This window comes from Dendronephthya gigantea, unplaced genomic scaffold (genome assembly GCF_004324835.1).
Source record: "Dendronephthya gigantea isolate DGI-Jeju-01 unplaced genomic scaffold, DenGig_1.0 000141F, whole genome shotgun sequence".
NCBI lineage: Eukaryota > Metazoa > Cnidaria > Anthozoa > Malacalcyonacea > Nephtheidae > Dendronephthya > Dendronephthya gigantea.
Window position 1 is genome coordinate 359,628 of NW_021163151.1, and position 27,535 is coordinate 387,162.

The following is a 27,535-nucleotide window of genomic DNA, read 5'->3' on the forward strand; positions in this document are numbered from 1 at the left end:
CTAAAGTACAACCATAAAACATTCAGAATAACTGCATGCAATTTAACAGCAAATTAAACTAATTTATTATTGCAAGTATTTTAACACGAAGTATGTAAATGATTGCAAACTAAATATGAGTTGCAACAACGTTAACTGCAACTTCAAACCGCCATCCTAAAACCGCAGTTTCCGCACATGCCAATCTAAACGGCTCTATTATTACCAACACTTTACGTCTCGTGAAAATATATACTTATTACGCGTTGACTTCATTTTCCTACCTCCTTTTGCCGCCTCGCTAAAAGCGTTTGAGAATTTTTCCTCTTCATCAGACAATTCTTCACTTCGAGAATCTTTCGCCTTAATTTTATGACCTTCTGTTGGCCTGTCCTTTTTAGCTCTTGTGAAACAAGAATTAAACACTAAGAGACCAAAATTATCCTTATTTCGACGAAGAAGCTTCGCACAGGCGTCGTATAAATTCTTGGGCTGTCTCTCGCCATTTGGAAGAATTGTAAAATCACCTGCTTTCTCAAGTTCAAGGTCATCGAAGTCATTTTCTATCAATACGACAGGTGCTGAGATGCCAAGCACTTCAAACACGATAATTGAAATGGTATCTTTCTTTTCTTTCATCTTGTCTTTCCATTTACTCAGATTCCGGTACCCAACAGAGCAGCAATGTGTTACAACCACAACAAGATTTGAATGATATTTGTCAACCACGTCAAGAAATTTAATCCCTCTAAGACATTTGGAAAGATTGCTATTCTCACCCTTGACCCGGGAATCATTCACGTTCACCACCAAAAATACAAGATTCGGATAAGTAAGCTGTTCTGGTAAGCCTGGATGGGTTTCAAAAAATCTTTTAATGGAAACAAAATTACAAGCATCTTGCTTGACACCAGCAGTATCATTAAATCCTGGTGTATCTATAATAGCCATTTTTAAATCGCAAACTCCGTAGTTTGGGTTGTCAGTGGTAAGAATATATTCGTTGGTTGATTTAGTTTCGGGCTCAGAACTACTGGTGACCGCAACAGGGTTTCCTTCTCCTGTATCAAGTAAATAATTTATTGTAGACGACTTTCCAACCCCAGTACTTCCTACCAACAAAATTATCGCAGAATTTAATGGACGTTTTATCTTTGCACTTGAAAGTAAGCAGTGATAAAGCTTGGCTCTTGGTGGTGGGTCAGAGTCCCGATCAAGGTTTTCAAATAATCTCAGTTCCTCTTTAAAATCTTCAGCTGAAGCTGGCAAAGGTTTCAATTCATCAGGATTCGTTCCCATCGCCATTCAAATGTATTAAAAAACCTATGCAACAAAGATATATTTTATTACCATATTTCTTGGAAACGTTCAGGATAATGAAGTGATAGAAGATGATAATATAGCGCTAGTTTCTATTGCATGGTCAGTCCTGCAATTTTTTTTTCCATTGCACGGTTGCTTTCATTAGATTTAATCACTCAAAATATTAATCGTACTGTGCTCGCACGCATTTGATCACGAATGCGAATAATATGGCGAAGAGGATTATCGTTGATAAACACAAATGAGACAACATGTTTACTTAATAAAAAAATTATCTATTTTGGTGTTATATAAAACAAATAATGAATGTTTATGACTGCAGTGGTAAGAATATTTCAATTCGGTGAAAGATAAAGCAATCCTTAAAACTACGTACACTTCTGCTCTTCAAGATATCTACGACATTGACATCAATTCAACCTGGCGATCTATATGTCTACGTTGCAACACCATACGAAACTTCTTCCAACCGTCACTTGACTCATCTTGCTGTTAGATCATGATTAGATCATGTCCGTCCGATCCATCCGTCTGTCTTTCTGTCTGTTTTCGTTTTTAAATAGCAGTGGGTGGCCTTAGCTAGGGTGTTACAGCCCTGTTGTTACCTGCCTATGTATGTGCCGTAGTTATTCAAAGCCGGAATCTTTAAAACAAGGAATGAGAAAAGCCGGAATCTTACAGCCGGAAGACACAATTTCCGGACGTAATACAAAATATACCAATTTGATAATGCATGATGCCGCTAACAATGGACGCGAAACATTGAAAATCCTACTCAACAGCTACGGCAGCGCAGAGAAACCAAGAGTACTTACACTATACGAAGAGCTGACAACACTATACGTATGTCTGTACACGAAGACATGACTGATTACATTATCAGAGCTGAAAAAGCAGCTACAGGATTGAAAGCAGCAGGTGAGACAATAAGTGACAATCTGATTATCGCAATGCTTTTGAAAGGATTACCCGAAGCATATACACTTCATTTGTTGCGGTACACACGCAATTAGACAAAATGAAAACACTTACTGAGTTCAAAGCCGCACTGCACAACTATTCCAAATTGAAATGTTCATTTTGTAAAAAGCCAGGGCATGTCGAAAGTGTCTGTTTTCAAAAGAAGAGAGACGGTGCAAACAAACAAAACACGGCCAGCAACGTATCATTCTCTTTCTCGTTGACTGATAAAACCATGCTCAGCTAGCAGCGTACACAAACCTCATTCCTTACTTGTTGATTGTGGCGCAACGTGTCATATTGTGAACGACACAAATAGCATGATAGAATACGACGATTCCTTCGATCCAAGTCAACACTGCATCGAGGTCGCTAATGGTCACCATAGCAACACAATCGTTATAGCGAAAGGTACAGCCAAGTTCACTATTCTTAGTTCCACCGACTAAGGTAAAGTAAACATATCGACATTATGCTCAAGAATGCTTTACACGCACCAACCTTCCCGGCGAGTCTGTTCTCAGTACGTGCAGCCACTGATGAGAATGCGAAGGTCGTCTTCACCAAAGATACAGCTAAACTCATCGCCAACCATACTCGATTCAACATCCATAAGCAAGGTTGCCTTTATTACCTACCGACAGTTACGAATGACACAGCGAGCATAACCAGATCTCTTGCTGATTGGCACAAAGCTCTTGGCCACATGAACAACGAGGACATTCTCAAACTAGAGTCTTTCACTCGCGAAATGAAGATCACAGAAACCAAAAGCAAACAATCGTGCACCACATGCAATGAGCATAAGATGACAAAGTTACCAAAGTCCCAAGATGATCCTCCCGTATGCTACGCACCACTTGAACGAGTACACACTCATGTTTGTGGACCAATCTATCCAGTTCCACGAGAAGGCTACAAGTATATTATCAACTTCATTGACGAATTCTCAAGCATGCTCTTCGTCTACTTCCTACGTTTCAAAGACGAAGCATCTCAAGCATTGAAAAAATTCCTTGTTCATGTGGCCAAGATTGGGCGCGCCCACAAGAAATCCGCAGTGATAACGGCGGAGAATACATGGGTCAAGCCTTCCAACAAATCCTACTCGATAACAGCATCAAACATACCACCACAGCACCACACTCTCCATATCAAAACGGCAAGTCAGAGCGAACCTAGCGCAGCCTACTTGAGATGGCATGATGCCTGATAGCTGATGCATCTCTCATGAAGCCAGTATGGTCGTACGCCGTACGTCACGCACAATATCTAAGGAATAGGAGTTTTCAGAGGAGAACCCAAAAAACTGCCAACGAACTTTTGACAAATTCCAAACCAGACATGCAAGAATTACACCCCTTTTGCTCACAATGCACCTTCTTCTTAGAGGGAAATAAATCGAAATTACAGCAGAGAGGATTCCCTGGGGTCTATCTTGGTGTCAACCCAATGAGCCAGGGTTATTTCATCCTAAACCTAAAGAACCAAGGAGTGATTACAACACGAAATGCCCACATTGAAGATATCATCTTCGAAAAACCAGCTACAGGAGTATCACCGCCGCAGCCAGACCATCTCGAATTGCCCGACACCTCCGCGATCAAGGACGAGCCAAATACAAATGAAAAAGAACCACGACTAGCTGAAACCGAGGAAAATTCATCCGATGCAAATGCAGAACGCCCACGACGCGATATACGTCCACCAAAACGCTTTGCAGACTATTACTTGACAGTCAACGTCGACTACGCCTATGCTGCCGTGCCCATTATACCCACTTCTTATGAAAAAGCAGTTAACTCAGAAAACGCCAAATTACGGAAAGCTGCCATGGTTGCGGAAATCCAGACTCTCGAGCAGAATCAGACGTGGGACTATCCCCTTTGCCACAAGGTAGAACCGAACCAAAAGGACGATGGGTATACACAATCAAACAAGGAAAGTCCGAAAGTGAAGTGCAATATAAGGCTCGATATGTCGCAAAAGGGTACTCACAAACCCAAGGTGTCGACTACGATGAGACATATTCACCAACAACTCGCTTCACATCAATTCGAGCTTTACTACAAAAAGCTGCTAACGAAGGTCTACACTTACATTAAATGGATGTGAAAGCGGCCTATTTGAACGCCCCGATCGACGAAGAGATATATGTGGAGCAGCCCCTAGGCTACGAACAAACCGATAGTAGTGGCTCAAAGCTCAGTTACCACCTCAAGAAGTCTCTCTACGTGGCATGCCACACTAAAAGTCTAAAGGATTCATCCCTAACAGCAACGAGCCTTGTGTCTACACTCGCTCCGACAGCAACGGTGACAGGATCATTATCCTGTTTTGGGTGGACGACATCACAGTGGCGTAGCCACCTTGACGATTTAGTCATGCTATGCAAATTTTAAGTTATTAAGTTCTTTAGAGATAGACGCCACTGCGACACCATCATAGGTAGTACTATTAACCTCGATACAATCACAACCATAAAAGAGATGCTGAACAGCAGCTTCATGATGTCATTGACTTCGAACGTCTCGAAGATGGGAGCTATCAGATGAGTCAAGAACGATATGCACAAGCAATCCTTCGACGGGTCAACATGTCCGAATGTAAACCAGCTCCTACTCCTGTGACGAAAAGTGCCACGCAATTGAGCAAAGATCACGACCAACAGAAGCACAACTTTCCATACCGACGAGCGATTGGAAGCCTTATGTATCTCATAACCGCAACACGACCAGATATCAGCTGGGCACTGAGTATCTTGGCTATCTCAATTCCTAGAAAACCCAACTATGCAAAATATTACAGTCCTTAAGCGAGTTTTCCGCTACATACAAGGCACCAAGTCATATAAGCTCAACTTCACGCAAACCGACGTGCAGCTAACAGCTTACTGTGATTCAGATTGGGCGAACGACCCTAATGACCGCGCGACGTTCCGTGACTGGCTATGTTGTCATAGGTGTAGAGTTTTGTTTTCTTCTGGGGGGGCTCAAACTTTAGATACATGATATCTAGCTAGCAAAACCTTCTGACATTAGATACAATTAAATATAGAATAAACTCCACTTGATATATATAGTTGCATCGGTAGTCATGGTTTATATGGCCGATGGACGGAGAAAATTTTACCAATGATTATGACCTTTTGTGCATGGGTAGAAAAGGTAATGAAAATGAACAAGCTGCCATGTATTTTATGATTTTATAACTCGAAAATTCTGTATTTCGCAATTGCTTTTCCGAGTTGCATGTTGGATATATCATTATATTCACTATAATAATACCGTTTCATGTGTATGTATAAGGACACCTTTTCAACGATTCAACATTGCTCTGATGCAATTATTACTTTGTGGAAAATTTCTAGGGGGGCTGAGCCCCCCCCAGTAGGATTTCTTGGGGGGCTCCAGCCCCTCAGCCCCCCCATACTCTACGCCTATATATGTTGTCACTCTGGGTGGAGCACCAATTAGCTGCAGAACCCGAAAACAGCACACTCTCGTACGCGAGCAACAAGGTATCGATTACCGACACGTCCCGTCAGAGAACAATCTCGCAGACATTCGTACGAAGCCCGTGGCCACCATTTTACACGAGCGCATTGTCCGGGTGCTCCAGATTGCGGGGGCATGTTAAGAGAACAATCAGATAACATCCGGAGAACTTTAATACCGGATATGACCTTACACAAACTAGCCAATCATACGGCACTTAAAAATTACGTAATGCTATAGACATAAAAACGTATGTTGAATGTTTCATACATCTCATATCTTATATTTTTTTACTCAGTTATGTTTGAAATAAATTGGTGTTATTTTTTAATACAATAAATATAAACAAAAAAGAAACGATGTCTCTCAATGCAATACACTCAACATAGATCTCCAGCACTATTGGCTTTCCATACTCATTTCGATCTATATTATCAAAAATATCTAAAATCTATCTTGGATTGTGGTAGCCCTTAAAGATTATTTCACTTGTACATGCATTGAATACGGTCGGATAATGGCGGCATATTTTTAGTATAAACGAAACATAATACTTTTTATCACAACAAAGCTAGACATCTGGCGAAACCTCACACTACGGTCTGTCACCTTGATCTGCACGCTAAATTCGTGGCGTTGCAAACGCGAGAAATGTACCTCAAGATAAAGAATTGGACATTATAATGTTTATAATCTATCGATCCTTCGAAAACGTGCGAAAATTCTAACAAAAGTTACAAAGCAGGCGACAAATCAACGTGTGAATGCGCTAACAATTTCAATATGCTGCCATACATTTTCTAACAAAGCTCGTAAATATAATTGAAATGTTCATCAGGACGAATGAGTACAAGCGTATTCTTAGGGCTGCTTTCCACTGTCGCGCGTTTTTGCACTTACGTACACGTGCGTAAAACCTTTTAAGTTGTTGTATAATTAATTTTATGCCGGAATAAAATACACCAAATATCAAAAGAATTCGACCCTGTGCATCTATTCATTCGTTGATTTATTGATTACTTGCGGTATATATGCGTACATACAAAAATGCGACATCTAAGTATATAATCCTCAACTAAAATTCAAAGTGAACTAATTGGCAGAGATAATTTTGAACCACACTATAATACCAGATAAATTTTACTCCAAAGAGTTTATAGATCAGGCAACAGAAACTACGCCATAAGTAAATAGCAACCAAAATAGCAAACACTGAGATGCAGGGATTAAATGCTCTTTAGAAATTGGGTTAATAAACTAAACAGCCTTTGTACAGGATCCTCGTAGAGAATTTCCTAAACAGCCTTGTTAGTTGCAGAGTTTAGTGACAGGAGCGGATTAAAAGGCTAAAATCTTACCTGTAGTTAATATTCGCAACTGATCTTTTACAATTTTTTAAAAAGAACCGTTCAGCAGATTTCTAACAGCTTTATCGCCAACAACGAAGTGTTGTGTTGCAACTGGAATCTCAAGTATGGGAAATTTGCTTAGAAATTCGTGTGGGCGTACTGGTTTGTGCCACTGATCTGAAAAATCCTGGATCGCGCATCAGGTATGCATAATATTATTGCAGCCATCTTGATGTGACAACTTTTAATTTACTGAGGGTGGTAATGCTGATGTACGATTTGAGACCGAGAGTTTCGGGGGAATTCCTGACTTCTATTAGGAAACGTAAAGCCGGTTTCTACTGGGCGGGATTTTTTCACAGGACTTTTTAGCATTCTCAACCTCTACAATGTTACTGATTCTGCGTATCCTTACTTGTTGCATTTCTACACTGAGACAATGACTTCAGATGCAGGACAACCATATCTTTTTGAAACATATTCTACATTAAGGAATATGATAGGGAAATTATTGAAAAATGCAGGACTTGTCTTATTATGGCCTATGCTGTGAGTGCCGGGATAGTATACTTTATACAATAACTAACTGAAAAAAGTTACCAGCTTTCCGCATATGCTATTGACTTTTCCTTGTCTAGTTGTGCCTTGTTAGCATCCTTTTCCTTGAAAGCATTGGAGGTCTTTCCTCTCATGGAGTGTGTGGACAGAACCTCCCGGTTCCAAAACATATACCCATAATCGAGTACACGAAATCCTTTAAATTGCCTTTTCCTTTTAAAACCTTTTGTTATTAATTGAGACACTGGGACTGGGACTGTAACTGTCTCTTCGTTCCAATTATTTACTAGGTCGGTCGAACAAAAAAACTCCCTTCGACAATAAATTTCCAAATATCAATGATAACAATAACAATAACAATAATTTATTGTTTGCCACAGAAAAGATTTACAAATTGTAAATAATTACAATAAAAAAGAAAAAAAAGAAGAAGAAATGGCAAGGAAGCCCAAAACGAAGCAAAAGCTTATAAATTATTGGGCTACCATGTCACTAGAGTAATATTTATGAAATACAAAGAAAATAAAAACAAAGAGAAATAATACAATATACAGGGTGTATCAAAAAAAAATGTCCAAAATGTAAAATTTTCGTTTTTCAGGATGTTTTGTAGAATTTGGCAAATTTTTGTGTTCCTAGAGATAGTTAAGACTTACTTGGTACACCTAGGCCATGTTTGGTTTTTCATTAACAAAATTATGTTACCGGGGAGGTTATTCCTTTCCACTGATATTGAGAGGGCTTGCGCGCGAAAATGTGAAGCTGAAATTGAGATATTATTTAGCTGTCTAAAAGTAGGAGCGCTTTTTAATAAACTGTCAAAGTTTGAGGAAAAATATTGGATACTGGGAGCAATGCGCGACCCCTAAAGGTGACAAATATTTTAAAATTAAACGAGACTTACCGTAAGTTGAAGTTTGATTAGGATTCATGTGAGATATGCGCACGCAGATCGAGCAGTCAGTTTTTAACGCAACGAGAGATTACAACAGTACCTTCAAAGGGAGGGAACAAGCTCAATATACCCAAACACAAATAGTGTAATATGGCGGGTGACTCCTTAGTTTCCGTGTCCAAGAACTCATAGAATTACAATCAAACTTCAACTTACGGTAAGTCTCGTTTAATTTTAAATTCTATTTCGTCCTTGGACTACGTCACTAAGGAGTCATGTGAGATGTTCAAAGTGTTGTAATCACGAGTGATAACAATTTACAGAACTCAAACAACGAAATAACTTTATTCCAATTTTACTAGAATGCATAATTAACTTGTGAAAGCTTGTAATAACGATGAACCAAAGTCCTCTTCCAACCGTAATGGTTTGTTATAATATTTTTGAAAAGTTTGAGCGTTAGACCACCCAGCTGCTTCCAATATTGAATCAATAGAAATACATGTGTTAGGGAGCAGTCATTATTAATGCCGGGGGGTGGGCCGGAAGATATTGCTTTACCTGTGGTAAATTTTTCATGGCCCCTCACTATTTCAAGGAAAAAATTTATGGCCCCCCCTGTTAGATCAACTAACTTTTCATAGCCCCCCCCCCCCCGCTGCACAAGAAGAAAAAAAGAGAACAAACGAAAGCATGATAAAAGAAAGGAACAAAGAAAAATATGCAGTAGTGTCAAGATCTTGGATGCTATTCTCCTCGACCATGCAAAGAAGAACAAGTTCATAGAGCAGTTAGAAAAGTCAGACTTTAGTTTTACTATAGAAAAAGAAGATATCAACATGGAACACTTGGGTTTATTAAAACCCAAATTTCACGAGCATGGCATCAAACTGTTATTAGAACAAGGTGTTTTTGCCAGTGATGCTTGTGAACTAGTTCAGAAAGTGGTTAACAGTTATAGTGAAAAGAAAAAGATTGTAGGACCGAAAAAAAAGAGAAAGGTCACAACAAAGAAAAATCAGATGTCACTTCTTACAGCTTTTGGCAACGCCAAAAAATTAAGTGAACATTCATGTACCTCGGATTCTGATTTGGACTAATTAGTATTTTATGCATTTCATTGTTCAGAATTGTTGTTTCATGATTATTAAATAATGCATTAATTTTTGGTAGCCCCCCTACTTCTCTCTGGAATTTTTTGTAGCCCCCCCTAAGTGGTTACTACATTTTTGGTGGCCCCCCCAAATATCTTCCGGCCCACCCCCCGGCATTAATAATGACTGCTCCCTTAGTTGCGGCTGACGACGATGCCGCTCTTGTACTGTGACCACAAAAATCATTTATTCCGGCCAGTTTTAGAACTGTTTTGAGCCATCTCGAGATGGTGTCTGTGCTCACTTCTTTATGTAGTTTTTGGAAGCTAATCAACAACTGTCGAGAGTTTCCTCTTAAACTCCGCGTTCTTTCGATATACTCTGTTAGAAGCTTGAATATGCAAAGCGTGGGATCTGGCTGATATGGTTTAACCATTAGGGGCGCCAGGTGATTTCCGGGTCTAGATGTTTTTAACAGTCTTTCAAAATGGAACACATATTTCCCGTCTGCGCACGACATACTGTCAAGTGACAAGGCTTTAAGAGTTTGACACCTCTGTGCCGAAGTAAGAGCAAGAATCATGACCAGTTTTTGCGTCAACGTTTTGAGGGTTAAATTTCTGGTTGGCTGAAGAGTTCGTAGGTAGTCTAATACTATTCGAACATCCCAAATATCATTGTGCCTTGGTAAGGATGGTCGACTTTCAAATACCCTTTCAGGAAACGACAAACCATCGGGTGTGTTCCAAAGTTGGTGTTATTTGATAAAAGTATGATAGAGGACAGAGCACTACGTGCTGTATTCAATGCACTGTAACCAAGGCCCTTTTTAAACAAGTCTGCGAGAAAATTTATCCCTTCTTCAACAGTGGGTGCAAAGGGATTGATATTCTGTTCACTACAATATTGTTTCCATTTTCCCAAGTATCCTTCATATTGTTTTCGCGTACCTGTTCTCCATGCTGCTTCAAGGACTTCTTTAGCTGTTGTCGAAAGGCCTCTGTTTTCAAACTGTTCCCTGATAAGTGACACACAAGTAGGACTATTTTCTCGTGGAGAGGGTGTTTCTCCAATGGGTTGCTTGGGAGGTGCAATGTTGATGTTGTGCTGGGAAGTATGATGGGTGACTGTATCAGCATTCGGATTGCCACTGGCCACCAAGATTGGGTTGGCCATTTGGGTATAACAACTAGGCCCTCGGATTCTTCCTTTTGGATCTTTTGTAGGACCTGGCTAATTAAACAGAACGGTGGAAAAGCATAAAAATCATATTCAACCCATGGGTGGTGAAAAGCGTTAACTGCTATTGCTTCAGGATCAGCAGTGTATGACATGTAGGGCTTAACTTGGTAATTTATATGCGATGCGAAAAGGTCAATGTTTGGCTTAAAATTAAGCTTTGCGCAAGCATTGTGAAACATGTCTTTGTCTAAGCACCACTCCGTGGTACGCCTAGTTTGTCGAGACTCGTAGTCTGCGTCAACATTATCTTTACCAGGTATACGGGCAACTGTGATCCATACATCATTTGCAAAACACCAGTCCCATATAGTTTTGATAAGACTGTTCAGCGTTGGTGAGTGGCTTGTTCCCATTTTATTTAAGGTAATTTGAACAGTAGTATTATCTACTAATACTTTAACATGCTTTGTTTGAGACCAGTTTTTTATGTGCTTTGAGGCTAAAAAATACTGCTAGCAACTCTAAATAATTGATATGATATTTGCTCTCTTCCAGAGTCCAAAGTCCTCCCGTTTTAAGATTTTCAATTGCACATCCCCAGCCAATTTTTGAGGCATCAGTGCACATAGTCACATTTGGTTCTGGTTTATAGATCAGATTGTTTGCTTTTTCTATATTATCTGCCCACCATTGCAGTTCAGATTTTGCATTGTTGGATAACTGCATTTGTGTGTCAAAATTATTGTGATTAAGTTTTAGGGCCTGAGCTTTTTCGCCCTCTGTAATTCTAAAATGAAGGGGTCCGTGCATAACCCCTGGAAAGGTAGAGATTAACAGACCAATAACCTGAGCAACCTCTCTTATAAGAGGCATATCCTGAGAAAGAAGGCAAATGACTGCCGACTTCAACTTCTTTGCCTTTTCTGGTGTTAGCGAGACAGTCATTGTCATAGAATTGAGAATGAACCCAAGATACACAATTATTTGCTTTGGCAAAAACACTGATTTATCAGGATGAGGCACAAAATTCAATTTGTCTAACACTGTTACTGTGTCAATGACATTGGATACACACTCTCTATTAGTGCTACCAATCAAGATGGAATCATCAATATATGGTGATGAAACATGTCCCTTGTTTCTTAAGAATGAGTATACTGGTTTTAATAACTTTGTAAACTTTCTAGGGGCAAGAGCTAGCCCATTGGGGAAGCAAGTAAATTTATACAATACCCCATTCCAGCAGAATTTTAAATATTTTTGGTGCTTGGCACTTACACGCACTGAATAGTAGGCGTCTTTTAGATCTACAGATGCCATATAGCACTGAGGCTTCATAAAGCCTAATGGCATTCCAAATGGAATCCATTTTGAAATGCCGGTAAACTACATGTTTATTCAAACTTTTTAGATTTAAAATCATCCTGTATGACCCATCAGGTTTGGGTCTTACAAAGATTGGTGAGATGAATTTATGCTCTTCATGTGCAGAATGAACAATAACACCTTTGTTTAAAAGCTTTTTAATTTCCAGTTCAATCACAAGTTGCTCAGCTCTGGAAAATATGTTCGCTTTTGGTGCCTTAAGTTGATGAGGTAAGGAAGAAAATTCTATTTCTTCCCCCATGACTGTCTGTAAAACTTCCGAATCAGAAGTGAGTTTGCGCCACTCACAAAGTTTGTGACTTAATTGGCCAGCTTGAAAGTTATCTACTCGGTTAGTAAAATATTCCACCAATGATGGAAGGTCTGTCTGAAAATTACTAACCTGTAAATTTTTTAAAACTGTCACCTTTCTTTCTTTCTCCATAGTCATTAGTTCTGTTGATGCTTGGGTGCTCGGTTCTTCTTGGTTTGAAAACTGGATCTTTGTGGGTGCTGTTTCCACTGACGGCTGTGGGACAAAAAATGCCCCCTTGTTGCCTTACTTCCTGAGCTGGAGTTAGTAGCACCCAAGTGGCGGCCATATGGTTTGGGTTTATCAAACTGATGTGGCACTGTTACTTTACTAATTTTGTTGGAAGCTCGGATGTCATTGAGCTGTTTTTGGAGGTTATCTCCAAACAAATACGTTGTGATTGGCACATGTGAAGCACAGAGGCTACTATAATCTTTATGTAGATTTGGTTTGAAAGCGTCGCGTCGACGTATAGAGAGGTCGCACATGAGTAGGTTACCCGTCCCCCCCCATATAGCAACAAAATCACGCACCGCGTGATTCCCACGCGGGACGTCGAAAACTGTCGGATTTTCCCGAAGATGTGCGTGGTCTCCACGCAGGGTGAGAGTGTGACGTTATTAAACCGTAATTAAGTACACAGTAAGGATTTGCGAGGAAAATATTTTATTTGTCAGGTTATACACATTTAGTATGTCAACATTTTAATAGTGTGTTTCTTTCCATAGCATTAGGACTGTTTATTTTAAAAGTTCGTTTGTTGTGCGATGCTTCCTCACCGTTAGTTTATACTTTAATTTTTATTTCATCGTACCATGTGTCAATATGTCCATAGCGAATACACGATTGCTAAATTATTTGCATTGGTTTATAAGGGAACAGGTTTTTTTATTTTTGTTTGTTATTACATTTGTCTCTCTCCAGCCATAACCCGTACGCTTCTACTTCAACTTTAGGACAATGTTGATAATATGCGTCGGCTGCCAAATGCTTTCCGCAGGTCTCCAGCCATACTAGATTTTTTGTCAGTATTTGCGCTTTCGGGCATCCAAAACACTCCAAATTGATGGAGGGAATGTTCAGGTTTGCGAGGAGATCCTTCTCGTATCAAACATATTGTTTACAAAAGGTACTTTGTGAGCGCTACGGTGTGCGCTACTCCCACGCGTGATGATGTGCGCACAAGCATTTGTTTACAAAAGGTCATTTGTGAGCAGGGCGCTTATATATAGGGCGGTGCCAGGGCGCTTATATATATAAGCGCCCTGGGCGGTGCAACGCGCTCATTGCGCGCCGATCGATGTGTGATGCGGAAATGGCCTGGCACGAGCGTGATTGTCGAGCGAAATGTGAATGGAGTGTGTTTTTTACAAATGCTATATATTTTCTATTTTTTTTCTTAAATATGGCATTTTGGAAGAACTTTTAACGGGTTGTTAAGTAATTCTATTTCATTGAAATTCTGGTAACTTCAATTATTTAAAAACCGCCTTTTCAAATATTAAATTTTTGGATAACAACGGGATCGTGTAATGGCTTGAATCGGGGGAAGATTTCAATTTGAACATATTGCATGTAACTGCTTGTCCACGACGAAATATTTCAGGTATGTTGAATATAATAATAATAGAATGACATATTATACTTTTCATTAGAATTGAAGTGGATGGATTTCAGATAAAATAACTAGAACTTGTACTTTAATCGTGAGTTAGTTTTAGTGCATTTCTTCGCTGCTTGACAACAACAAAACGTAACAATTGTTTTCATTTTGTTGTGTTCTGGTCAACAATAGTCCTTTAAAAGAATTTATAACTTTTTCTAAAGAAAATATCATAATGAACTAGAGGCTTGAGTAATTTTACCCTACTAGCCAAGTTAATAAAATACAAATTGCTTGTAAATATGCCCAGCGCTTTCGTTGATAAAAAATTGCCCAGGCCTTGTAAGTTTTTTGTCAGGAAGGCGAGATGATCGTTTGTCTATACGCACCAAAAAAATAACAAATTGAGTAGATGGTTTCCTTATCTATGTACGAAAGAATTATCCGGCCACAGATTCGATGTGCAAACTGTATTCTATCGAAGGTTAAAGCGTAAACATGGTAACATACAATAACGTGAGCAAAGATGATCTCTCAGTTTCGCGTCATTTTCCTGTCGTAAGCAAGTTCATCTTTTTTCTCACCATTGATTTTCGAGCATGTAAACAACAGTTTTGTAAACAAAATGTCTAATTCTTGCGGCAAAAGAGAAGTTGATGACACGTATGTGTCTCAGTACAAACGAGCAAGGGTGTCTGAATCATTGGAAACTACTGCAGGGGAAGCGACACCTCAGGGAAACGACAGGGAGCAACCCGTTGCTGATTATACAAATTGTTTTACAAACACTAAAACAGCGCAAGTACAATACTCTGGTAAAATTACTTTACAACCTGAAGAACTTCTTCTATACTGTTTGTTGAGAATTTCCTCACCATCTGGCAGCATTAATTCTGCAAAGGGATACACTCCCGAAAAGTTTATTGGCATTACAAAAGCAGTTTATAATGTATATGGCATTCGTTTTGATTGTGTCAGCTTACAAAACTATTTCTATCGATCCATTAACAATCTTAGAAAGGGACTTGGAAAGTATAATGGATATCTGAGATGGGTTTTCTATTCAACTTATATTGAAAGGATTGTTACTACACACCAATCACTCCTTTTGAACCTACTCCTAAATTCTGATGCAAGCCACAATAGTTATTATGATGACTTGTGCAGAGATCTAGAAATGGCATGCCTATCCAGTGTGCAGGAGGGAAAGCTCTCACAAAGTCTTGCATGGAAGATAAACAAGGGCAGTGCTGATTGCATGAATAGGTTTCCGAAGTGGAAAGTCATTCCTGATGTCAAAGAATCAAAAGTCAATCTCTATTATATGGGTAGAAGTCCTGTGAATGCACAGTATCAAGTAACCGTGTCATCAGATGGGAGTTATTCCTTTGTTTTTATGGGACAGCCCAAAGTTTTGAATTTTGATGACAATTTCCTTCCATCATCAGTTTATGACAAGCATCAGCTTTACTCACTCATGAAATCTCTCGAGAAATTGCGATTATGCCCTGGTGCTTCTGTTGAAAATTACCAAGATTTGTTACCTGAGAATGACAGTACACCAGTTTATAGGAGAGCTAGTGGAGAGCCTGCAGCATTTGTAGAATCTTTGTCAGGAAATTGTTGCAAAAGATGTTTAAGATCCACCAATTGTGACATATTTATTAAGGATGGTGAAAGTTGCAAATCTTGCCAACAGTCAGGTCATTACATGAGGACACTTAAATATAGAAGCAAGAACATAGTCATAGGTCAGAATTCTAAGCATACTCGATATGATTATATGTCGAAAGATAAGCTACTCAATACTAGAGAAATGGCAGGAAAACTTCATGTGATGCAGACCAAAATAAAAAGGCTAGAAGAATACCAAAAGGAAATGAGTACTGTTGGAAGTAATACAGATTCAGATTTTAGGAAGTTATTTCAAGAATTGTATAAAGGATTGGATAAAGTGGTTAAAAAGCATGATAACAACACTTGTTATTGGGTTGGTTGTGATTTGGAAACTGAATTTGAAACACCAGAGTTGCTTCTTGGACATTTGAAAACTGTTCATATTAAAACTGTCGATGATGTTGCACCAATCAACAGGCAATATACTTGTGAGTGGTTAGGCTGCGACAAACGTTTTGGGAAAAAGAAGCTTCTCCACAGCCATGTTGTTGAACATACAGGGAGTGAGTCAGATACATTTTTCATTACCCTTTTGAACGATCAGGCAAAGGCTTTGAATATGCCTTCCAAACAAATGAGGTGGCATCCTTTGATATTGAAATGGTGCCTACGAATGTATTGTAAATCCCATAGCATGTACACTGAGCTTCGAGAATCTGGTTTCCTAAAACTTCCTAGTGGAAGAACTCTTTCCGATTACAAAAACTTCTGTTCATCAAAATCTGGTTGGCAGACATCTGTGTTAGAAGCCATGAGAAACAGCTTTGTAGATAAGAAAATTCCAGAAGCTGGAAAATTTGGTTGTCTTTTATTTGATGAAGTCAAAATTAAAGAAGGCTTACTCTTCGACCCATCATCATGGGAATTAATCGGTTTTACTGATTTGGACATTGATGATAAGTCACCCAATCTAAGAGACAGCCTTGCAACACATGTGCTACAATTTTTCTATAAGAGCTTGTTTGCTGGTTTTCAATTTCCATGTTCCTATTTTCTAACAAGAGGAATATCTGCTCAAAACCTAAACAGATTATTTTGGAAAGGAGTTGGTTTGCTACATGGCTATGATTTTAAAGTCATTCTGACATGTTGTGATGGTGCTGCTGAGAACAGAAAATTTATGACAATGAATGGTTGTAGTGAAACGACAAGCCAAACGATAAACCCATACTCCAAACTCCCTATGTTCTTCATGTCTGATCCACCCCATTTGATTAAGAAACTCCGCAACAACATTTACAAGAGTGGCTTCAAAGAAAATTCCCCAAGATATACTCGATGCTTATTGTTAGATTCTAAAAACATTTTGTGGGATCACATCTATTCTGTTTATCTGAGAGACAAACAGAGGCATTTGTTTTCAACAGACCTAAGAAGTTCCCATGTTCACCTCGATAGCTTAAGTAAGATGCGGGTGAAGCTTGCTGTCCAAGCCCTGAACTCAAAAGTGCAGAAAGATATGGAGACATTTGAGTCAGATGAAACGACGTCAACCCAGAAATTCATTTTAAACTGTGAGAAATTATGGAATGTCTTCAATGATGACAAACCACTTTCATCAATAACCGATTCTAGAATTTTAGATTTGGAAAATGTTATACAGTTTTTCAATAATTGGAAGGATGAACTTGCTTCTAAATTTAAAACTAAAGCTGAGATATCATCACATTTTATTTCTTGGCAAACAATGTTTGACTTGCAGGTGATTTAATTGGTTATTTATTATATGAAAATGAACAAAATCAACCATTCAATAGACCTTTTGCATAATGACTACTTTTTGATCTATGCAAAATAATCGGATTTGATAGTTGATTTGAAAGCCATAATTAACTATAATCAACCCAGTATTTTTAGTTAACTCTTCACATACATATCTAATAAAATTTAAAATTCATATCAAAACCCTTTTGAACTTAAAAAGTGAATGTATGAACTTGGGAATGAATATTATTTGACCAACTGTTTTCTTTGACTTTGCAGGTTTCAATTAACGGCTTTAAGGAACTTGTTAAATTCATTGGAAGTCCTGAAATCCAATCCCTCCAAGGAAGCCATTATGTGATTCCAAAGCGACTAAGTCAAGATCTAGTTGAGTCTTTCTTCTCGGTGCAAAGGCAATCATGTGGCGGTACAACCAACATGACTGCAATTGCTTATGGATATAACGTAAACAGTGCTATCACATATTCTGCCACCAAATTGCTAAGGAAGACACAAACAAATGTTTTGGATAATGATGAAATAGAACTTAGTAGTGAGCAGGAGAGTAGCATCACAAGTCTTCCAAGGAGAGGTAATATGGAAAGTATCTTTACCTCGCAACTGTGGCCAGTTTATCTTTGAGAGTTATTTTGCCAACTATATAAAATGATAATATTAAGTTAGGGAGTGGTCACAATTAATGCCGGGGAGGGGGTGGAAGATATTTACTCGGGCTTCCATTCCTTTTCATGGCCCCTCATTTCTAGACATTTAGGTTTTGTGCCCCCCTTGATCCAATGATAAAATTTTACACCCCCCCTTGCAATGTAGATCCCACAGTGTCAACATACTAGAGTTCTTAGAATAGAACAAGGATACAATTTTCTTATAAAGTCAATATGCAAGTTAACTTTTGTGGGCCCCCTTAAGTGCATCAGAATATTTTCTAGTATTTTCTTAATAGACTCAAAATATCTTTAGGACCCTTTCACAGCATTAATTGTGACCACTCTCATAGGTAAATGAAGACCTTACCTAGAGGCAGTGCCAGATTAGTCTTTTCAGGGCCGGGGGGCAAAACTTTCACAAGAGCCAGTCATGGCTCACAAAAATATGAATAATTTGGTATAAACAAATAGGTGCTTATATATATATATATCTATATATATATATATATATATATATATATATATATATATATATATATATATATATATATCTTTTTTAATAAATTTTCTATTTATTTTCTATTAGCAATGTGGTATGGTTTTCACCAGGGCGCTTAGACATGTATATATATACATATTTATAAGCGCCCTGGTTTTCACTTTTATAATAAGACTTACCTCTTTGGGAAAATTTATGCATATCTGTCCTCTCTTTATTGTATCCAAGAGGGTCTGTATTTGTTTCTCTTTTTTTTTCCCAAAAAATGCTGGCTGTCCCAATGACTTCAATATTTTACCAAGTTCCTTCCCTTTGAATTTTGTCAAAATATTTTTCTGTTCTGAAAAAGGCAGAGTTTGCAAATGAAGTAAAAACACATGTAATGAAGAACTGTTGAAATTGTTTCTCAAGGTTTGTATATGTGATTGATCCACTGTTGTCTGAGTGTGGGATTGATCCACTGTTGTCTGAGTGTGGGATTGATCCACTGTTGTCCGAGTGTGGGATACAGCAGAGCATTTTTTATTTCGACTTAATTGCTGTCGGTGAGCGATGCTATTTTTCTTCGGCTTAAGGCCTTCTTTTTCACGAATTATTTGCTGCTTCGACTTAAGGAAGAAAGTGACAATTCTTTGCAAAACCACAACAGATGCTACCATGTCTGAATTCGGTGTTATTTCATTCCATCTACCTCTCAATTCCTTATTTGTTGACATTTCATCAAGACAAAATTTCAGTATGTTTTCCTTTTCCCTGAGAATATTATCCGGACTTATAGAAGTTCAGTCAATTTGTGCAGATAAATAAAAAAGGATTGACGTGCTCATAAATAATAAAATTGTAGTTGCCATTAGCCTGTTTCGTATCTTCCCCCAATAGTGAGAAAACTGCTAGTGCGGCTGTTTTGCTGCTGAAAATCACTGGCGAATCGTCGTTAACAGTTTCCTTCGCTGGCACTTTATCTTGCCCCTTAAAGATAACATCTCTAGCTCTCTTTACTGCCCACCCAGCATGGCCCCGTACAGTGTCATTGTCCTGGTGTGCATTACTTGTAGAAGATGAATCCCCCGTATCATGAGAGAACGAGAAATGCTCATCATTCCTATCGAAATACTGCTCCTCTGCCTCCTCAAGTCTATCCGCCATATTTTATTATGCAAAAACAACAGACTCGTTACCATACTTCCGCATCACACATCGATCGGCGCGCAATGAGCGCGTTGCACCGCCCTATATATAAGCGCCCTGTTTGTGAGCGTTACGGTGTGCGCTACTCCCACGCGTAGTGATGATGTGCGCACAAGTATTTGTTTACAAAAGGTCATTTGTGCAATAAATGCATTGCGTAAATATCACGCTGCTTGCTTGTCTGTATTCATTTGGATCTTGGTCGGTTTGAATGAATGGTTTCGACGTGATTGTTGACGAGCTGCAGCAAAATCATGTTCAAATCGATAAAGAAACTTTAAAGTTTCATGTAAACACCATGCTTTTAAACCATGGGGGTATATTGCGAGGTGATTGTCGTGATTACGAACAGCTGTACAAAGAAATAAATGTTTCAAACTTTGGTCGACTTTGTACCTATTTAGCTTGCATATACTTAAACTGCAAAAGCGAGAAATGTATACGACGCAATGTTAGGTATTGTATTCCGTCTCTCCGGAATATAAGCGTTCCAAAAGCACAACCAAGCAAAAAATGGGCGATTGTTTTAACATTTTCATGTACGTTATTAGCTTTATATATCAGTTTGTAAACCTCAGGACATTCACTTCGCTGAAACCTTTGTGGCGAGAGGATGACTTGCTGTGGTAAAGCGCTCCCTGAAATCTCAATCAGAAATTTCTTTCGCAAAATACGTTGCATTTCCGCCTGTTGCGGGGGCAGTATTGTAATTCAGGCCATGATGGCCGAAAAATATCTGAGCAACCTATATTACAGCCCAGAAAGTCCAGCAAGTTTTGGTGGCGTAGACGCCCTTTATCGTGCTGTTAGAGACGATGGCAAGTATCAAATATCCCGGAATAAAATACGAGCATGGTTGAGAACTCAAGATACGTACACTCGTAATCGTGTTATAGTAGCAGCTATGGACGAAGAGTGGGAGGCAGATTTAGTTATTATGGACTCATTAGCAAAGTACAATAATGACTACAAGTACATTTTAACCGTGATAGATGTACTTAGCAAGTATGCGTGGGTTGAACCGATAAAAACAAAGACGGGTGAAAATTTGGTCAGTGCGTTTGCGAAAGTTCTTAAAAAGCATCGCAAATCCCGAAACTTTTCACCCAGATAAAGGAACGGAGTTTACCAACCGAGATTTAAAAAAACAAGGTATTCGGTTCTTTACAACGCAGAATGAAACGAAAGCATCAATCGTAGAGAGATTCAATCGTACACTTAAGGGTAAAATGTGGAAATACTTTACAGCAAATAACACATTTTTAGTACGTGGACGTTCTCCAGAAATTGGTTAAGTCCTATAATCACTCGAGGCATCGCAGTATTGGCATGAGACCAGTAGACGTGAACGAAACTAACGAAAGCGCTGTATGGCAAAAACTTTACGGGGAGGAACCCGAAAAACCCATTCGTTTTAAGTTTGATGTTGGCGATCAGGTTCGGATCAGCAAGGCAAGAAGAACATTCAAGAAAGGCTACCTACCAAATTGGACTGAAGAAGTATTTACCGTAACGAAACGCATACCTCGACGACCGCCTGTCTACAGAATTGATGACTACGATAACGATGAGTTACACGGAACATTCTACGAACAAGAATTGCAGAAAGTCAACAAGACAGACAGTGATTTTTATAGAGTGGAACAAATACTTAGATCACGCATACGTAATAAACGTAAAGAATACTATGTAAAATGGTTAGGATACCCAGAAAAGTTTAATTCATGGGTGGCAGCAGAGAGTGTAAAAGATATATAAATAAATATCATTGAACTCAATATCATTTGTGTCCATGCGTTCATCATGACAACACAGTTTTATCTCACCTTGCCGAGTAATAGTTCTATGAGGTCTTTTCCAAATAATACCATAGCAAATTTTCGCGTAAAATTAGCTGAAATGATCGTTCTACCCGGGCAGTGGGAGGTCGCGCTGGCCGGTCTTCATTACCCACACACGTGGAGTACACTAAGACAGGGAGTGCAACAGTCATTTATTTATCATGTGGACAAGCATGAAACTGGTTTGTTAAAAGACACACATTTTGCAACCGTCGCAGACCTTGTTAAAGCGATGAATGCATCCCTGAATAAGGAAGGTCAAACAAAAATAAAATTCACTTATAATCGTAACACTCGCAAAGTAAGCGTTGATGTTAAACACGGGGCTTGGGTGTGGATGACTGGTGACATAGCTGCGACGCTGGGGTTTGGCGAAGACATCGTGATCAAAAAGAAAACGACAAGCCCTTTTGTAGCGGATATAAATGCCCGATTTTCTTCAATGTATATCTATACGGACATTGTAGATGCGCAGTTTGTAGGCGATGTTAAAGTTCCGCTTTTAAGAATTGTTAATATCGAAGGCGAGTATGGAAAGACCGTCCACGCCAGTTTTCGAAATTTACAATACGTTCCTGTGAAAGTGAACTCTTTTGAAACGATTGAAGTCAATATAAAGAACGACCGAAACGAAAATGTCTCATTTGAGTTTGGAAAGTCGATCGTGACACTCCACTTTAGACAAAAGCGATCACAGTACTTTATTTGAAGATGCGTGGAAGACTAGTTCTTGATGAAAAACTACTAAAAGAACATTATTTAAATAATCAACGAGGTGGTAATATTGCGGGATTTCGTGGTGCACGCATGCAGAGGGGTTATGGTATTGGTGGAATTTTCAAGAGCATTGCGAGGTTTGCTATTCCACTTTTCAAGCAAGGAGCAAAAGCGGCGGGTAAAAGGGCAATACAAGCAGCGACAGAAGTAGGTCAGGATGTACTTCAAGGAAAGAATATTTCGAAGTCAATAAAAGCCCGTGGGAAACAAGCTGTCACTGATGTCGCCGATAAAGCTGTCAAGAAATTGATGACTGGTAGTGGACAGAAAAAAGGTATAAAAAGATCAGCACAAGATAAACCCACCATTTCTTCTCGAACCAAGAAGCAGAAAACATCTCTTGATAACTATAAACCAAAGTGGCATGGCTCAAGTCGTTCAAACAATTCATAAAGATTCGTGTATGTGTTCCAAATCTGAACTTGAACTATTTTCTGTACCACCGACGCAAGTAGAAATGGAAAAAGGATTTTGGGAGGATATTGATCCTGTCACAAGCATAACAGCCTCTGACACAATTGAATTCCTTTGCGCAGCAAACTCCGGAGTTTATATCGATTTAGCAAACAGTTACCTACACGTTAAAGCAAAGATTACAATGCCAGATGGTGCAAACGTTGCTCAAGATGTCCAGGTCGGTCCTGTGAACCTATGGATGCATGCACTGTTCTCACAAGTAGAAGTGTTCCTAAACAATAAATTGGTAACACCATCCAGCACGGCCTATCCTTACCGAGCTTATATGGAAACTATCCTGAACTTTAGCAAGGATGCCAAGGATTCTCATCTCACCTCTGCTTTATTTTACAAAGATAGTGCGGGAAAAATGGACAATGTAAACCCGCTAGCTCTTCAAGCAGATGTGAATACAGGTCTAAAAGAACGTCATACACATACTCGTGGGAGTAGATCTGTTGCTATGGAAGGGAGACTGCATTCGGATCTATTTGCACAAGAGCGTTATATTCTAGGGGCTGTTCCTATAAAGATTAAACTGGTTAGATCACGAAACCCATTTTGTTTAGTCTCATCTGCTGAGGACCCAAGTTTCAAAGTAGTTATTGAAGAATGTGTATTTCGCGTGCGACGCGTCAACGTATCGCCAAGTGTAATAATAAACCATTCCCAAGCCCTACAGCATACGACGGCCAAATATCCGATCAATCGCGTCGAATGTAAAGTTGTCACTGCCCCCCGAGGAAACATGTCGGGAAATCAACCCAATATATTTCAAGGTATTCTACCAAATCGTATCGTTGTTGGTATGGTCGATGCAGATGCATTCAATGGTAGTTATGCAAAGAACCCGTTCAACTTCAAGAACTACGACATCACAAATTTTGGGCTGAATGTAAACGGTGAAAACCTACCTGGAAAACCATTTCAACTAAAATTTGCGAGTGCAAGAGGAAGTAACTACATTTCGGCATTCCAAACACTGTACGCTGGGACACATAAAATGTTTGAAAATCAGGGCAATGGTATAACTCGTGAAGAATATGCAGACAGTTTTACACTGTTTGTGTTCGATCTTACTCCAGACCTGTGCCTTGGTGATCATGCACAACCAATTAGAAACGGAAATGTCTCGATCGAATGTCAGTTTGGAACGGCCTTGGTGGCGGCTATAAATATTGTGGTGCTCGGTGAATTTCAAAGTCTTATCGAAATTGACGCGAACAGGAACGTACTGTGTGACTTCACTAACTGAACATGAATACGCTGCAGATTTTGAATATATTAAAAAGCGACTCGTTTACAAAGACTGTATTTACAGACGTTTTACCATCAGATCGTTTACCTGGGCTAGTAAGAAAAGACCAAAAGGTTTTGTAGTCAACACTGATCCGAGTAACAAACCCGGAAGTCATGGTGTGCCTGTTTGTCACAGAAGATGGGCGAGGAGAGTTTTGGGACTCGTACGCGAAAGCGCCAGGATTCTACAGTCAACACTTTACTCGGTTTTTTGAGAAACATTGCAGTACATTTAGTTGGAACACGAGGGCTTTGCAAGCACCCAACTCGGACGTGTGTGGACAGTATACGTTATTCTTTGCCTTGCATCGCTGTAGGCATATTCCAATGTCAACCATTGCAAACATATTTACGGATAGCAAAGATTGGAACGACATGCTTGTACGTGACTTTATACAAAAGTGGTGTGAATAAATACAAATAATGTTAGTTTAAAAATACATTTATTGTAAAAAACATACATATTTACAAAGAAATAAATTATTTTAACCATTTATATGGACTACTGTTTATACTTTACGCTGTTTTTTTCGTTTTTGCTGCATCGGGTAAGATGTGGTTCGGGTGAGGGCTGGGGACATGATCAGAAAGTCCTTTAGTTTTATATTCGCGAACAAGTCCTAAGCGATTTTCGTTTCTGATAACGCCTTCGGGTACGTTTAAATGTCCAACGCCTTCGAAAATAACTCCCAACCTTGTGGATTAAAGTTTTTCCTCTGACGCAATGAATCGTTGACCAAATCGACGATATTTGTTCCGGGTACTGATCTTCCTTTGAACATCATTTGACCTTGTTCATTCCATCCAACGACATCTTTGTTTGCTTTAAGTTTCTTCACCAACTGACGTGCTCTAGATTTCATTGTAGCTGGAACACTATCCAGTATGTCTGATTCAATCTCATCATCATCCTTTATCTCTGGCATTTTTTCTTCTTTATCTTCAGTCACAAAAGGTTCGACGTTAGTCACTCTAATAGGTTTACTCATACGTTTGTCGTAAAAATTTAAGTATCGCTGTAGGGACTGGTCGTACAATTTCGCCCTCTCATCAACGGGCATGTCTTGGCGTTGAAGTAGCTCTTGCATCTCGGAGTCAATTTCACCCACTTGTGCAGTCAAAGGTGGTACGAAAGGTTTCTTTCGTTGTTCAGCCATATGTTCGGGTACAAGGACCAATCTTTTGACGTGTTCCATTTATAGAAAGTTAGCCAATTGTCCCAAAACTGAAGTGAGTTGAAGCGGTAGGAAGCCCTCCCCTTTCTGGACAAGACGTGCTCTTCTTTTTGCAATTGGATTTCGTTTGTCAGCTGCAAACTTTATATGTTTGGAGTGTGGTGCAATCTTTTTCGCTGTTTTTGGTTTCAGTTTAATTGTATCAAACCAGACGTTCAAAAGACACTGTCTTATAGCTTCCAGTAGATCGTCTTCGGTTGCTTTTAAAATAGCTTTTCTCAGTTCGGGTTTACACTTGGCTAATACTTTCAGAAGTTCGGAGTTCCTTTTCATGCAAGCAGACATGGTCAAATGATTGTTTTGCAGAAGTCATGCCTTACTTATACTCTTGGTTGGTAAACGTAATGTTTATCTGTTGGAAAGATACCAGATCTAACTCGAATTTCATCGGGACACGCTGGCGTAAGGTCCACAAACAAATAGGAATAAGGCTGTTTCGTTGCCAACTGGTAGGCTTGTTGGAAATATTTCGTGTGACTAGGATTTAACTGTTTAGCTAGATGAATAATTTGACTTGCATCGCGAACGTTTTTCGTTAGACACAAATAATTTGCATTTAAGGATATGGTACGGTGATCTTTGCTGTGATGAAATAGGTTTTGTACAATGTATATGACACTAAGGTTACCATGATGTGATTTTTTCGTAAATAGTTTTGAAATAACTCCGTCCTTTTCACCCATCATGTCGTCAATGACATATAAATTACGTGTTTCAGGATTAATACTGTCTAGTATATCATCTGGCAGGCCTTGTATGAATTTTATTCTAGGCATTAAATTTTGTATTTCTCCAAACGTATCTTGGTACTCAGCGTAATAGTACACAATATTTTCTGGGGGTTTATCTATCATGACGTTGACATAGCTCAAAAGTTTTTTCACAAATGTAGTTTTTCCCGACTTGGTACTTCCAGAAACTAAGAGGCCAAACGGGTGTGTTAACTGTATGGAGTACATGATGAAAATGAGACTTGTAACAACGTGTCAGACGATTTATACCATTCTCCTAATGATTCTATGCAATTCCGTTAAAACTAAATCCAAGTCCAAATGTGCGCTTTTTGCACGTATAAGATAAGGCTGCCTTTGCGTAGAGGAAAGGTTATGAACACCAGCTGAGTGGTTAGATAATTTCAATAAATTTTTCTTACCACAAATCGGACAGTCTTTACGCGCTCGAGGCATGATGGCAACTGAATACGTCTCGAACCACTTCGCTTATAAGTGGCCCTTCCGGGACTTTTTTTGTCCCTGGTGTCCCTGGAAGATTAAAAGTGTCCCTTCAGGGACTTTTTTTGTCCCTGGTGTCCCTGGAAGATTAAAAGTGTCCCTTCAGGGACTTTTTTTGTCCCTGGTGTCCCTGGAAGATTAAAAGTGTCCCTTCAGGGACTTTTTTTGTCCCTGGTGTCCCGGAAAAGCTAGGATCGGGTTCTTCCCGAGATGCCAACTGAATACGTCTCGAACTACTTCGCTTATAAAAGTGTCCCTCCCTGGACGTGTTTTGTCCCTAAAGCTCTGGATGTGTGAAGGGTTTTTCAAAGAGAAACATATAGCGGGACTGTTTGTCCCTCGCGGGACTTTTTTAGTCCCTAAAGCTCTGGATGTATGAAGGGGTTTTCAAAGAGAAACATATAGCGGGACTGTTTGTCCCTTGCGGGACTTTTTTAGTCCCTAAGGTTCTGGATGTATGAAGGGCTTTTCAAAGAGAAACATACAACATATTGCCATTTTTAAAAGATCAACGATCAGCATTGTCCTAAAGTTGAAGTAGAAGCGTACGGGTTATGATTGAAGAGACATGCAAATGTAAAAACATTCTGCTAAAATCGTGATAACAAGCAAAACAAAATCATAGGCACACACACACTACGCACATACATTAATCGTGATTTTAGCTGAAATTCTTTTTTTTTAATTTGATGGTTCTTAAAAGAACCGGGTTTTTTTTTTGTTTGTCAAAAGTTGATCACGACATCTCTTGCAAGATGTCGCGAATCAGATCTTCCCTCATCTCAGGTAGCCGCAGATTGTTGAATTCTACCAGTATTTCGGGATGTCTCTCAAAGACATA

At 39.1% G+C, this 27,535-nt stretch overlaps 3 protein-coding genes and 1 long non-coding RNA gene across 4 annotated transcripts; 2 read left to right on the forward strand and 2 right to left on the reverse strand.

Moving 5' to 3' along the window:
* The first annotated feature begins 2,734 nt into the window (after nucleotides 1–2,734).
* On the forward strand, nucleotides 2,735–4,377 carry LOC114536624. Its single transcript, XM_028557978.1, has 2 exons — nucleotides 2,735–3,428; nucleotides 3,653–4,377. Exons 1-2 carry the CDS (start codon nucleotides 2,735–2,737, stop codon nucleotides 4,375–4,377), a joined length of 1,419 nt encoding a protein of 472 aa, XP_028413779.1.
* Nucleotides 4,378–10,029: 5,652 nt separating this feature from the next.
* Nucleotides 10,030–12,953, reverse strand: LOC114536613. The gene is made up of 2 exons (XM_028557967.1): nucleotides 12,606–12,953; nucleotides 10,030–10,888 (listed from the first exon to the last, which is right to left on the reverse strand). The coding sequence occupies exons 1-2, from the start codon at nucleotides 12,651–12,653 to the stop codon at nucleotides 10,310–10,312; spliced, it is 627 nt and encodes a 208-aa protein (XP_028413768.1). The 5' UTR covers nucleotides 12,654–12,953; the 3' UTR covers nucleotides 10,030–10,309.
* A 4,607-nt stretch (nucleotides 12,954–17,560) lies between these two features.
* On the reverse strand, nucleotides 17,561–19,429 carry LOC114536608. The gene is made up of 3 exons (XR_003688467.1): nucleotides 18,846–19,429; nucleotides 18,114–18,156; nucleotides 17,561–18,000 (listed from the first exon to the last, which is right to left on the reverse strand). It is a non-coding gene; the product is annotated as an uncharacterized LOC114536608 (long non-coding RNA).
* Nucleotides 19,430–23,676: 4,247 nt separating this feature from the next.
* Nucleotides 23,677–24,183, forward strand: LOC114536625 (uncharacterized protein F54H12.2-like). Its single transcript, XM_028557979.1, has one exon. It carries the CDS (start codon nucleotides 23,677–23,679, stop codon nucleotides 24,181–24,183), a length of 507 nt encoding a protein of 168 aa, XP_028413780.1.
* Nucleotides 24,184–27,535: the final 3,352 nt, after the last annotated feature.

Bases quoted from the DNA above. Each gene is read 5' to 3' on its own strand.
- LOC114536624 (XM_028557978.1), top strand. From the start codon at position 2,735: ATGCTCAAGAATGCTTTACACGCACCAACCTTCCCGGCGAGTCTGTTC. The intron at 3,429-3,652 runs GTCAGAGCGAAC...CCTTCTTCTTAG, and splicing joins TCTCCATATCAAAACGGCAA to AGGGAAATAAATCGAAATTA.
- LOC114536613 (XM_028557967.1), bottom strand. From the start codon at position 12,653: ATGACTATGGAGAAAGAAAGAAAGGTGACAGTTTTAAAAAATTTACAG. The intron at 10,889-12,605 runs GTTAGTAATTTT...CTGTTTAATTAG, and splicing joins CAGTTTTAAAAAATTTACAG to CCAGGTCCTACAAAAGATCC.
- LOC114536625 (XM_028557979.1), top strand. From the start codon at position 23,677: ATGTCGGGAAATCAACCCAATATATTTCAAGGTATTCTACCAAATCGT.